The sequence below is a fragment of the Nicotiana tomentosiformis genome, chromosome 4 (genome assembly GCF_000390325.3).
Source record: "Nicotiana tomentosiformis chromosome 4, ASM39032v3, whole genome shotgun sequence".
NCBI lineage: Eukaryota > Viridiplantae > Streptophyta > Magnoliopsida > Solanales > Solanaceae > Nicotiana > Nicotiana tomentosiformis.
Genome location: NC_090815.1, coordinates 41,271,205 through 41,285,796, shown reverse-complemented (window position 1 = coordinate 41,285,796; position 14,592 = coordinate 41,271,205). Strand labels below are relative to the sequence as shown.

The following is a 14,592-nucleotide window of genomic DNA, read 5'->3' as shown; positions in this document are numbered from 1 at the left end:
AAGGAGTAAATCACTACCGAAAGAAAGTTGGTTCCACGCTTAACATTGAGCAGGGGGGATGGAAGGTAAATGGGAGAAAACGAATCTCAAAACTTATACTTGAGCTAATGTTCATAATATTTTATTCCTTTCCGCAATAGAAATATATATTTCATTATGCATTTTGTTCTATATTTTTTCGACACTATACTACTTAAAGAGGTAGATTTTATCAAGATATTCTAAACATTTTTTAATTATCAATTTTAAGTGTAAAATATTTACAATGTCTTTACGAAATTCCTAAAATTACATACGTTAAAAAGTTGAGCAATATGCCTGAAATCATAATAGACCTTTTATTCCAAACCCATTATTATTTGTCGATGGGTGGTATTTTGTGGGCGTTTGGACATAAAAATTGTGAAATTTCACAAATAAGTAAAAAAAAAAATTAAGTTGAAAATGATATTTGGAATTAGAGTTGTGTTTGGACATGAATACAAATCAAAGTTATTTTTATATTTTTGTGAGTGATTTTCAGTGAAAATTGTGAAAAATAGTTTTTTAGAGTTTTTCAAATTCCGGAATTCAACTTCAAATTGGATTTGAAATTTCATGGCAAAATATTGATTTCGAAAAAAAAAGTGAAAATTTTTTCCGGAAAAAAGTGATTCTCTCTTGTTTGGCCAAATAATTTGGGAGCTTTTTTTTTTTCATATTCTGTTTTCAAATATATGTTTGATTATAGTTTTTAATCATTTTGGGGCCGATTTTAAAAATAAAATTTTCAAATCCCAAAAACAGCTCTAGAGTAGTTTTTGAAGTTTCCCACTCACAAAACTTCAAATTCTTTTCAAGTAAAATGCATGTCGAAACACAATTTTAATTTTCAAAAATTATTTTTCATCTCATCTTCAAAAACTCATTTTTTCAAGTTTCAACCAAATATATGTCCAAACGCTAGCGAATTTTTTCATGGCCAAACGTGCCCTAAAGTAAGTTGAATTTGCAACACCAAGTAAGCGTTTGGACATAAAAATTGTATAATTTTTGAAAAAAGTAGTATTTGGAGTTAAGTTGAAAAATTATATTTGGAATTTGAAATTATGTTTGGACATGCATTTCACTTAAAAAAATATTGCAGTTTTGTGACTGAGTAATTTTTTTTTTTTTTGAAAATTTTGAAAAAGTGGTCAAAATCACTTTTTGCTTTTTGAAAAACTTATTTTAGAAAAATTTCTAAAAACTTGTAAAATTGTATGGATAAACACATTTTTGAAAGAAAAAACTAAAAAAAGATTTTTCTGTATGGACAAACGGTCCCAAAACACTTCGAACGAAGAAACAAAGAAATAGTACCCTTTCAATTCTAATTCATATTGCTTCTATATTTAAAAAGTCCTAAATGATTGGGCAAATTAATTATAAAACCATTTTCACATATTGTTAACGTAAATCAAATTACTGTTAAATTATTCTCTTTTTAATGAATTACTATTACATTAATCCCTCGGTCAAAATATCGTCTAAGCTCAGACAAACATAAAAAAAAAACCCAGGTGCATTTAGAAGAAAGAAAGAAAGAAAAAGAATAATAAAAAGAAGAAGTGCTGATTTTGTGCTTCAATTTTGAGCTACCTCGGGCTCGGAGTCAGCTTGAACAAAGACAGAGTTTCTACTGTTGCAGTAGCAGCAGCGACTTAGACGAGTAGCAGAAAGCGTCAACCAAAATGGAGCAGAATAAAGCTTCCGCCCCGGTCCCTCCAACCAAACGCGTTCGCTGCATCGTCAAGCTCGGTGAGTTACTCTTTTTCCTTAACGCTCAATCTTGGTATTCATTATTATTATTATTTTTTTATCTTTTAGTTTCTTTCAGTTCCATTTTCATTGTTTCTCTACATTTAATCTGATATGTGTGGATTTGATTGAAAAATCTGAAATTTGGAATACCCTATTTGCTTTTTCCGACCAATACAAGGGAGAGTGATCTGGGATCTTGAGCAATTTGTTTATTACTTTTATCATTTACTTATTGGACTGGCTGAGGTATTGAAATGGGTCCAAGAAGTATTGGGTCTAAAAAGTTGTGGAAGTTTTCATCTAGGACAAATTTTGTGATATTTTTTACCTATAAATAAGAAGGGAAAAAATAACTCATCCTACCAGGAAGAGGCTCTTATTTTGTGAGGTCCAGCCCCATCTACCAGAATGTGAAACCATGAAAAAGAGGAAAGAAAGTTTGTTGTTCTTCTTTGAACTTAATAGGCGGCCAGTCAATATTTGTATGTGTTTAGGGCTGTCTGAGGGGAGGGTTCTGGGTACTTAAGGGAACTGAGTAAGGGGGCGGTACCGGTAAGGGTACTTAGGGGTGTTTTAAATTCAAATTTAAAATATTGCTATATTTAAATACACACAAACTTTACGGGATGAAAATATTCAAGGCTATGAAGTGTCTTTTATTTTATTTAATGCAATGTAAATATTATAAGTATTTATTTGTATTTCAATACTTATAAAAATAAAATTATATTTTTCTTTTGAAGGATTTATATAGTTTTTCAATAATTTTTAGTGGTTCTTCGCTTGAAATTGATAGTACTTGTTCTTCTGCATCCCCACCATCTCCGGTAGGTAGTATTTCATTATGCATCATAGTCTTCTTGATTTATATCTGGAAAGCTAATGTTTCTTCTCTCCGCTTTAATCCAATATTTCAGCAAGTCATCATTTCCTTCATCATTGCAAACATCATTTCTAACTGTTGTTCTAGGAAAACCTTGAAAGGCAGAATTATATGTTTCTTGTCTGTAACAGATATACCCGGACTTTGTTTCACAACAGGGACCCCCTCCCTAGCATTAACCGTAGTCAATCTAGTAAATATTTTCTTTACCATTTTAGGAGCCATTTTTAATAATAAATAATTAAAATAACAACAAATAGCAATACAGGGATAACAAAAATAAATGCGAAACTTAATAAAAGTCGGAACGAGTGTACCAAGCGCTAATATATGATTGATGTCGATGGAAGAAAATTGCTCCGACTAGTGGTGTAGCGCCAACAAAAAAATACGTCGTCGTATAATTGATGTTGATGCTTGAAAAATTATAGTAAAATAATTGAGTGCTAAAATATTAATTGCAATTAGAGAGAGAGAGAGAGAGAGAGAGAGAGAGAGAGAGAGAGATTATTAGATAGATAGGAGAGTTTTATGTGAAAAAAAAGAATAAAATGAGATATTTATCGTTTAAAAATAGGGCCAAAGTGTAATTTGACAAACTTCGAGGTTAAAAATATAAATTAAGGGTTAGGGAGGGTGTTAGGGGGTAGGGTGGCAAAAATAGCCGTTTTTGGCCGTTGCCAATAACCGCTGTCTTACGGTAAAAAAATAGTTAAATTTAAAAATTAAAAAAAAAGTTAAGGGTACCGGTCCTGTACCGGACCACTGCCGGTACGGTACCTTTAGGGTACCAATCAGACCAGTTCTAAGGGTACTTTTTTCAGGCCTACCCCTCCCCTTCTCCTTCTCCTTCCCCTTAGCCCCAATCCCTTACCCCTACCCCCCAACCGGACCGGGACGGAGCGGTACCGGTACGGACCGGTTCCGGGAAATCCCCCACCCTTAGACAACCCTAGTGTTCACCAATGTCAAACTTGACTTTTGGCATAAAGGGTACACCAGGCAATTCTACTATTATATATAGGCCAGAGCTCTCTCAGTTGTATGACACAAAACACAGAGAGCAAGAGAAGAATTTACGAAGTGTGAGAAATAAAATACTTTGAGAGGAAAAAGAGTGTGAGCATTATTATAGTGAGGTGGAAAAGTTCTCGCTATAGTGAAATCAGTTACTCCTCTCGGGTCGTGATTTTCTCTAAAAAAGATTTTCCATGTTAAAATATAGGTGTCCTTGTTTTTATATTATTATCGTTGATTACTGTATTTTGGTTCTCTGTGTTTATTGCAGTTATATACCGTGAATATTTTTTGTTGGTTATTTTTCCCAACAATTGGTATCAGAGCATATGTTTTGCTCATACATAAAATTATTGTTCATGGTCGGCTGTAACGTACTCTGTGAAAAAAAAATATCAGGAATAAAGTACGAGGTAACAAAATTCAATAGAGATGATGGTTTCTCTATATGACAATGAAGGATGAAAGATCTACCCATCCAATAAGCAAGGCACTAGATGGCAATGAGACGAAACTCGAACACGTGAAACCTGAGGATTAGGCAGACATGGATGGAAAGACGGCTAGTGCAATCTGATTACACTTGTCTGATGAAGTACTCAATAATATAGGTGATGAAGGTAGTACCCGTGACATTTAAAAAAAACTAAAAAGTTTGTACATGTCCAAATCCTTGATAAACAAGTTGTTTTTAAGAAAGCAACTGTATTTCATTCATATGACTGAAGGTGCGAATTTCTTGTCATATTTAAATGTTTAATGGATTAATCACGTAGCTAGTCAATCTTGGAGAAAGATGTAGTGAAGTAGATAAGGCTATCCCTTTCCTAAACTCATTGCCATCTTCCTGTGATAATTTGGAAACAACCATCTTGCATGGTAGAGAACTAATGTGCATCTGATGCCACAAATCTGCAGTCCCTTCTCACTCATATGGCACAATCTTTGGTGCCACAAATCTGCTGGTATGTCATCTACAATCGCATCTCATACTGAGTGGTTGCCTTGTAGAATATGTAGCGAGCAACTCCTTTAGCAATCACCAATGATCCTTTGATGAGCCTCCACTTCCTATTGGCGAAATGATTCGCGTACCCGCCTCAATTTATAGCGATCCCTGGAATCAAATTCATTCGCAATTTGGTATGTTTTGCACAACTTTAGAACTAATGTGTTTCCGACATTTGTCTTGATACAAATGTCACTAATCCTCACAATCTTTGAGTGATTGGTATTTCCCATCTTGACCGTCCTAAAGTTCTCTACGATGTACCTATAAAACTATTCCGGAGTGGCATGTTAGGATGCTGCTATGTCAATCACCTATTTTGACTCCTGGCTTGCCAAGTATATGCATCCTTCCTCTCGCGAATGAAGAGAGCCATCAAATCATCATTATGCACTATGACAATTGTGTTGTCATCATTCTTATGGCCACTGTTTTTGATCTTTCTTTGGATTTGGGCAATTTCTTTTGAAGTGATCGGTTTGGCCGCAATTGTAACAATTTCTACCTTTTGACGGTCCCGGGACTTTCCACGACCTTTGAATTTATCATGCTACTCGAAGCTTTATAATGCCTCATGCCTCTGTTTCCATGATAAGAGCCCTGCCCCTGATTCTCAAGCTTCTTCCTTATCTTCTCATTGAGTAGGATGACTGATATGACCTCCTTTAACTCAATGGCATCTCTACGATGCAGGATGATTATTCATAATGCAGGATGATTATTCATAGGAAGATGGCAACGAGTTCAGTAGCAAGATTACCTAATCTAATTCACTAATTTGTTCTCCGAGGTTGGCTAGCTGCATGATTAATCCATTTAACATATTTAAATGTGATCAGAAATTTGTACCTTCAATCATATAGTTCTTTTCTTAAAAATAACTTGTTTGCCAAGGATTTGGACATGTACATGCTTTTTAGTCTTTTCTAAATACCACAGTCACTATCTTAATCACCGACATTATTGAGTACTTCATCAGACAAGTGCAGTTGGATTGCACTGGCTGCCTTTTCATTCATGTCCGCCTAATCCTCATGTTTCATGGGTTCGGGCTTCGTCCTATTGCTATCTAGTGCCTTGCTTGTTGGATAAGTAGATCTTTCATCCTTCTTTGTCATATAGAAAACCGTCATTACTGTTGAATCTTGTTACCTCGTACTTTACTGACATTTTCTCTTAGAGTTACAACCGACCATGAAAAATATTTCTGTTTATGAGCATAACATGTGCTCTGATACCAATTGTTGGAAAGTATATTCACTGTTCTAACTGCAATAAATGCTGAGAACCAAAATACGGTAATTAACGATAATAAAATGAGAAACAAATACACAAGGATTTTAACGTGAAAAATCCTTCTAAATAGTACATAATTAAAAAATCATGACCCGAGAGGAGCAACTGATTTCACTATAGCAAGTACTTTTACACTTTGTAGTTCCGAAGAAAGTACCATTTTTTTATTTTTCTAAGATCCTTGTATCTTCTTCGGGGAAAGAGTTCCTTTACTTATTAACTCTCGGATATGATGATGCCTCAGCTTGGATGTGCTTTCATCTTACAGGAAACACTGTTATTTTCTTTTTTGACGATTTTTACCTATAAACAAGAGGGGAAAAACTAACTCCACATATGTGCAAAACATAGCATTACAAGCCTGGATAAAGGAGAGTTATAATAGGTTGACAGACAACATAAAAATAGCCAAACAAGAATGTATATTCTTTCACTGATACGGAGGATTCCTAGTATATGAGCCCATAGTTTAAGATTGAGACATAGTGATTGATTTTACCTGTAGAAAAAATAAAAATAGAAATATGTTGGTCACTTAACAATTAGAATGGACCAGTTGATTCTCTCTTCGGAGTTTGTATTTAACTATTTTAGGTTACTCTTTACAATGTATAAATTGCATTTGAAGTGACATCAGGTTGGTTTAAACAAGGGGATTAGAATCCTTTTCTACTTATTAGCATGTCTGCTTTCTGAGGATTCATTACTTGTTTACTGTTTAGTTCAGGAGGTGCAGCGATCACATGTAAAAATAAATTGGAGACTATAGATGAGGAGAATCTTACGGAAGTTTCATCCCAGCTTCGTCAAGCATTGATTCCGAATTCTGATTCTGCAAAAATTCTTGGAATGGATTGGAGCAAAAGGCCGGGACAGTCTGAACCTCCAAGTTTCGTCGATGAGTTCAGTGATCAACCAGTTGCGGATTCAGAAAGTTTTATTGTTGTTCATGGAGCAGGTTGATGTTTTCGAGTGTGCTTAGTCATTAGCAAGATTTCTAAGGTTCATTAGCCAACAAAACGATGTGAATTATGAAATGAATAAAACATAATCTACCAGATTTACTTCTCTAGAAGGACAATTTAGTTCTTAGTTTCATGTAAACTCGTGACCCTTTTACGTTGTCATCATTGCCTTCAGGTTCCTTTGGACACTTTCAAGCTAGCAAGTCAGGTGTTCATAAGGGTGGACTAAGCCGACCTCTTGTCAAGGCTGGTTTTGTTGCTACAAGAATTTCAGTAAGATCCAGCCCTCACCTTTTCATTTTCAAGCAATATCTTTGTTCCGCGTGGCACACATTTTTCAACTCTATTATGTAGCTGATATTGTCTTTTTTCCTTTTCTACATTCTGCTTTTAACTTAGGACTAGCGGTGCCGTTGCTGAGACCAGTGAAATATTTGCTTCCCTCTGTTTTCTTTTGCATTTCTACATTCCATGGTTTTTTCATTTGGGTCACAAACATTACAAAATATACTTCATGCATGCATCTTAGTTCTCCTCTTCTTTTGGGCATATTTCCAGGATCTTATGCGGGCTTAACTTCCATGCTTGAGTTCTTATCTGCTTAACCTTATGCACTACCTGAGAGTTTTCTATTTAGGTGTTCAAGGAACGACGGGTTTGGTGTTTCCTGCAAATTAAGTGATTATGACTTAATTACTTGTTAGACTCCTTTGTCTGTATGTAATGATCTCCTTTTTATGCTTTTGCTTTGATGCCCTGGTAATATGCTATAGAATACTCATTTTTCTTTATTCCAGGTCACATCCCTCAATCTTGAAATCGTGAGAGCCCTAGCAAGAGGTACTCATAACAATTTCTTTTCTATACTGCTAGTCTCTAAGCCTGTCTTGAAATAGATGAGATTAAATGTTACTGGTAGCGTGACATGTAACATTTTCACATCTGCACTCCATTTACCTCCAGTTGGTCTCACTTTGGGCAGGGTTGGGATTTGAAATAAATTTTGATGTTTAAGTGCTGAAATCTCTCTCTTAGCCCAACTTCTTTACTGCACGATAAGAAATAGGATTTGAAAAGACACTGTGAAGGCCATAAGTAATTATCATATCAGATTGGAGGGGCTATGACGCTCTATGGAAGATGTTACAAGGGCACATCGCTCTTTTTAAAGCTAACATCCTAATTAATCTAGTCACGCTGTTGATCTTCATAGTACTAGATAACTGTCCATCCAGTTAACCGTCAAACAATCAACGCTCTTCATGTACAAGGCTTGTTAATGATTCACCATAAATGCATATTTTTAACTTGAAGAGCTTACTTGAATTCATTCTTCACAGATTACTTAGTCATGCGCTACATTACGATTTTATGTCTGTCTCTTACCAGTACATTCCTAACAAATGGTTTTTGTTGTTGCAGAGGGTATTCCTTCCATCGGAATGTCTCCATTCTCATGTGGTTGGTCAACATGTCAAAGAAATGTTAGAAGGCGAACTGAAGATCATTTTATTTAATGGATATATTGCTATATTTTTAAGCTCTTTCGGGAAAAAACAAATTGTTCCTTTCCATGAAATATTTTGAAATTTGACAACTTGTGCTTTTGCAGATGACAGAGGCTGACATTTCAATGGTCATTAAAGCAATTGATGCTGGTTTTATACCTGTGAGTTTAAACTCGTTGGGTCTTAGCCTGACCACTCATTATTTTTCACACATATAACTATCTCCTTAGGCTCTGTGATTATTTTTCAGTTTTGTTTTTTATGTGAAACAGAGACTTCCTGACCATATTCTTACCTTTCCCCTGATATCTTTCATATCATTTTCTTAGCCAAGCATATCATTCAGAATGTGCATTGTGTAGGTAGCTTTCTCATGATGTTTAGGCTTTTCATGTCTAGGAGGTGCTTAACTGTCAGCTCTTTTTGATGTATATTCATAAACTTTGATGTTCCACATGAATGTCTAGAAGAATGTTATAGATAGTGCAAAATCTCATGATCATATGGGTTTTGACATATACACCAAAAGCTCAAAAAAACCTGTAGAAGAACATGGAGAAAAGGAAAAAGTTCTACTACTCAAAGCTCCTTCTAGCTTTTTACTTTTAGGATGATTCTGTGCATGAATGTTGTTGGTAATGATGTATCGCGCTGTCTTGCTCTTTTTGACATGTTGATCAAGAATTTTGAATCCATTCTTCTTGGAGGAGGGCACTGCTGTTGAACAACAGTGAGGTTCCGGAGGCATTGCAGCAGGCGCCAGCACCAGCTAAAGACCCCACGCTTGTAAAGCAACAGATTATATGCATAAGGAAAGGAACTCTGGTGATCCATGGGATCCTTAGAATCTTTGGGTTGAAGAGAGAAAAGCAGATACATCCCATGCGATAGACGAGCTGAGAAACATGCATGAAATAGTAATACTAAGTAAAAAGTGAAAAAACGAGTACTGGGCGAAGGAATTAGTGAATTACACACGAGGATTCAAAACTGAAGTTAACAAAATTCATGTGGCCCTCTTACCTAAAAGGGAATCTGACCTTCCTATTCAGTGGATTGTTCTGTGCTTAACATTTTGTGACTCATAAGCCCACATATCTAAACTAAAGGCTTGCCATGTGACAATTATAAATAATCTGCACATCCAATCCAAATCCTTAATATAATGGGTGGAGTAGCCGGACAATGATAAAGCTCTTCTGCAACTCTTAACAAGGCGCGGCATGTTGTGTATCTGTAACATTATTTCGCATAAGTAATCTCAACAACGTGAATGTGGCTTGTAGGTTGAAGAGTGAGTTTAGAGCAAAGAGATTAAGATCAACAAGTTGAAGAAGGTATCTGGAGGATTGAAGCATAGAAACTGGGTTCAACGAGTAGAGAAAAGAACCTACAATAGAGCTAGTGGCTAGTTGAGTTGGTAGACTGAGCCAAGTGCAAAGCGACTAATTGGATAGAGAGACAATGTACAATTGGACTAGAAGTAGAGAGAAAAACTGTTGATTGAACAGATTTACATAGAGAACATTTTTACTTAAGATTAGCTCTGTTACCTTGTAAAAGAACCGGAGTAATGAAGCCAAAACCTTATGATAATGTGTGAAGCAGCCTAGGTCATAATGTAACTTTTTGGAAACTTTAAACTGATGCATGACATAGTATCTCTAACAAACTATGACAAAACCCGCACAAAAAGAAAACTAACAAAAGTGGGATTGGTGCTAAAATCTTTTGGATGAGGGCACTCCCATCATGCAAGACGTTATGTTTCATTCTTGGGTATGTGCCTGCTATTACTTCTTCTTCTAGCTCCTTTTCAAGTGCTGGAGTAAAATATCTTCCATGTATTTGAGTTTGACTTGATTCTTAAGTGTTAACTATCTGCTATACCACTATTATAGGCAGAAAGGATCATATTTAATTATGATGTAGGAGCAGATTTCTGCTGAGAGTTAAAGATCTGAAGGCATATAATGTGTTTTTTTTTCTTTTAGCACAACATTTGATTCATGACATTTAAACATTACCAAGAAATTTTAAGAGATATGGAGAACTTGTTCCTCACTCATAGAAATTCATGTTTCTTGTGGGAAAAATACCACAGATGATTGTCTCTCTTACAATCACATATACGCATGAAACCTGCTCAGTGCTGATACTTAGCCGTATCGGTTATTTGAAGAGTTAAAAGCCAATAAATGTATTAACACATGGTATAAACTGTCTTTGTGTAATTTTAAGCTATCTTTATATCCAACGACCATACTTCACAATCAGATAATTTTGTGTTCAGAGTAGGTCCGAGTACAATTAACTATGGATTATCTAATGTTAATGATAGTTCATCACTAAATTATATATGAAAGGGGCTGGCAGTTAAAGTTTATTTATGTAGTCCGAAAGCTTTTCAAAATATTATTTTACTTGAACTAGTGTCATGTTCATTATATACAATGTTAATCTGTGTGAAATAACCAATTTATGTTAGCAAAAAGAAAAAGATGGTTTTCTGCAAATGTACCTTAGCTTAGCTTTCGCTCTGCCTTGAGTGACCACTTTTGAGTCTTTTCTTCATTGCAAGGAACTTCGATTATATTGCCCTTCATAAAGATTTTCTTCTTTATTCTTTCATAGGATATCAGATTAGTGAATTAAAGTATCACTTCCTAATTTGGTCACTTTGTCATTGTAATTGCTTCAATTTTCTAATTTGTGAACATAACTATTGGAATGTTATAACACAAGTTCATTTGAATTCCAGGTTTTGCATGGAGATGCTGTCCTGGATACATTACAGGTCTGTTTTTCAAGTATAATTGAACATTAACTTGGTGATCATTTACTTAATCCTTTCACTTGTTCAGGAGTGCACCATTCTGAGCGGAGACGTGATAATACGTCATTTAGCAGCTGAACTAAAGCCAGAGTTTGTTGTTTTTCTTGTATCCGACGCATTGTTATGTAGAGAGTGCATTCTGATACTGTTCATGCTGGAGATTTGCAAATTAGAATAGTTACTCCATAAGACTTTCTAGATTCTTCATTTTTACACGAGTGTATCCTATACATCTTGAGTGAAGACAGATGTACTTGGCGTATATGATCGTCCACCAGTAGAACCTGGCGCTGTGCTTATCCGGGAAATTGGTAAATGCTCCGTTTTAGCCCTAGAGTTGGGTTCATTGTTTTGAATATATTACTTTCCGTAGAGCAACTACAGGAAGCTGCATCATATTGAGACGAGAAATGTTCACTTGTGACAGCTGTACGTGAAGATGGAAGCTGGTCGGTAGTGAAACCTAGATTAGAGGACACAAGCAAGCCAGGTCAGTGTAGAACAATCATATTGTCACATCAATTTTGCTTACTCTGGGAACTGAATATGCATTTGAACACCAATATAGCTTCATTCTCATATCTGCAAATTCCTCAATATTGATAGTCATAAAACAAGCCCACAATTACGTATAAGAAAGCCAGACCCAAATGGAGAAGATTATACTGTTGGGGGCTGCGAATCTAATTGCCTTGTGTGCATATATCAATCAGAATAAGTACATCTGTTCTTATACCGTAAGTTGCAACTGAAGAAGACAGTGCCATGCTGGATTTAGCTGCTTATTTCGTTATAAAGGCACTAAACAGTTTGACTTGCATTCAACTATCTTCAGAGAGAGTTTGTTTACTTGGTATTCATCATTCCTCAATCTTTCATCAACAGTTGAATTCACTGTAGCTGCCCATGATACAACTGGTGGGATGGTGACAAAGATAACAGAAGCCGCTATGATTGCAAAGCTTGGAATCGATGTCTACATAACAAAGGTAATATGTTTTCCTGGAAAGCCACCGAGGGTGAAAAAATACAGCCTATGCCAACTAGTTTGATATATATTATTTCTTTTCTTGTGTGCTGTGAAAGAAGTGAGGATTCATATTGCTGATCCCAACTTGTTTGGGATTGAGGCTTAGTTGTTTGCTTGTGTGCTGAGATTTAGGTTGGTGCAGGCAGGAACGGACCACTCAGTGAAAGCCCTGAGTGGAATCTTGAAAGGCAGCATACCTGATGACTGGCTTGGAACAGCCATCAGGTATATGAGTTAAATCATCGATTACTGCAGTGAAACCTGGTCCGTGCAGCGAGGATGATGATTAATTCAGTAAGAAGTGTACCATTTGGACGGACCCCTGAACGCGTGAGTTCAAATCATTTTAAGACCTTTTTGTTTCTGGGTGAAGGCATTTACAAACAGCAAATTTTCAGTTTATAATGCCACCCGTACCTCGTTGAACTTTGCATTCGTTCACTAAAGCAACGAAAAGAAATGATGGGAAACTTCTCCTTTTATTGTGGTCTCCCTATTCTTCCTCCCTATTCCTAGTCACCTTTCCTAATCATTTTCTCAGATTTTCCTTATTACAGATCATAGCAGTATTGGATTAGAAAATTTCATATTTTGGTCTGTTGGCAGATTAAATCTTATAGAAAGCATATCTCTCGACATCCCATCACAATTTGTTGCTTGCGTACCAAATGTCAATAATACGATGCCAAAACTCGACTTCACTATAAGAAGAATTCAAGTCCAGTTTGAACTTTGATGCGCTAATTCAAGACGCCATGTCTCAACTACGCTATAAGAAGCATTCAAGGCCAGTGCGGAGATGAGACTAAACCTTTAACATAAACAGATATTGATATCATCAAGATGATAAATATCTTGAACAAGTTGATCCACAATCTTGATGTGCAACCGCTCTTAACGAATTTACTTTGGACCAATATCCTTGAGTGCACAAATCTGCTCCTCCCTCACCCATGACAGACACAACTAGGTCTTTGCCCTCAGCAAATTCATCCTTGATCTGCAAATTATAAATGGTTACATACAAATCCATCCTCAGAGATGTCTATGAGTTGGTAATCTGTATGATTAACATGGGGGAACTGCAACAAGCACAGTTAGGACAATTAAATAATTAAATAATGAAAAGAATATAGCGAACTGCACATACATCACAATTGTGTGAAGAGGAAACAATATCCTCGAGCTTCTTGCCAGTGAAGATGTCACTTTGGCATGTCCGTGCTTGCCAGTCTTGGAAGTAAACACTTTCACCACCTGTTACCAAACACTGGAAGCAATCAAGGAATTTTTTTATACAAGGACACACTTTCTGATTGAGGTTAATATTTATTTTCTGCAAAAAATCTTTTCTTTTTTGCACGAAATAGATCATAGTCGAAATTTAGATACAAAGTTGAAACAAAAAGTAGAAATCTAAATCAGTAAAAACAAGTAAAATTATCCGCTTAAGAGAGAAAAACCTTGCAAGAGATGACAATGTAACCGTTCTTACGGATGGATAAGTCTTCGAAGCTCCGGCGTCGGCCTTTGACTCAAACTGACGCTCCTCGTCCCACATTTTTTATGAACAAATAAACAAAAGAGGGCAAATTACAGTCACCGCCTCGGCTGCTTATATATATATATATATATATATATATATATATATATATATATATATATATATGCTTTTTCTTGGACTTTCCACATTCTTTTTTCCTCGATGATTAATTTTGAACCGTTATATTTAACTTGTCTGTGGAAAGATATTTCATTTCCTATATGTGTTCTGCGTTGAAACGACGCTGTATTATTTTATTTTTTTTGATTATTTTGTATCATATCAATTAGACTTTTCAAAATTATCCCACTTAATTTTGTGGGTCTTACAAACTAGTATTTTTTTAGTTTTATGGTTCTATCTCTTTTTTAATTGATGCTCTAAATTTGGTACGTCCAAATAGGAAAAAAATAATAATTGGTGGACAGAGCCGATACATATGTTAGTAGTAGGTACCTCATGGAATTAGTTGTGGTACGCCGTTGCTCCCAAACGCACACGCAAATATACGTGGTCGTACAAGTAATAAAAAGATAAGTCGAGTGTCGAACCCACAGAGACTTGTATCCACTACCCACTAAATTCACCAAGATTGTTATTCAGTCAAGCCAAATTCGAGTTCAAGAATGTGATTATACTAAACTATAATTCTGAGTAATACTAAATTATCAAGCAGTAAAATGATTGTTATGTATTCAATAGAGACAAATATTCCAGGGTTGT

At 35.6% G+C, this 14,592-nt stretch overlaps 1 protein-coding gene and 1 pseudogene across 4 annotated transcripts; one reads left to right on the top strand and one right to left on the bottom strand.

Moving 5' to 3' along the window:
• The first annotated feature begins 1,561 nt into the window (after positions 1-1,561).
• LOC104108659 (isopentenyl phosphate kinase) lies at positions 1,562-12,808 on the top strand. 4 transcript variants are annotated; one of them, XM_018775289.3, is made up of 12 exons: positions 1,562-1,779; positions 6,715-6,945; positions 7,128-7,225; positions 7,750-7,792; positions 8,375-8,436; positions 8,565-8,621; positions 11,222-11,257; positions 11,325-11,402; positions 11,541-11,607; positions 11,724-11,786; positions 12,182-12,285; positions 12,459-12,808. In XM_018775289.3, exons 1-12 carry the CDS (start codon positions 1,713-1,715, stop codon positions 12,525-12,527), a joined length of 975 nt encoding a protein of 324 aa, XP_018630805.1. In that variant the 5' UTR covers positions 1,562-1,712; the 3' UTR covers positions 12,528-12,808. The 4 variants fall into 4 exon arrangements, with proteins under 4 accessions (XP_018630805.1, XP_070055844.1, XP_009616074.1 ...); XM_009617779.4 differs by having other exon boundaries at positions 1,566-1,779; positions 12,469-12,808; XM_009617910.3 differs by having other exon boundaries at positions 1,569-1,779; positions 6,710-6,945; positions 12,469-12,808.
• LOC104108843 (eukaryotic translation initiation factor 5A-2-like) lies at positions 12,151-13,923 on the bottom strand (annotated as a pseudogene).
• Between the last annotated feature and the right edge of the window lie 669 nt (positions 13,924-14,592).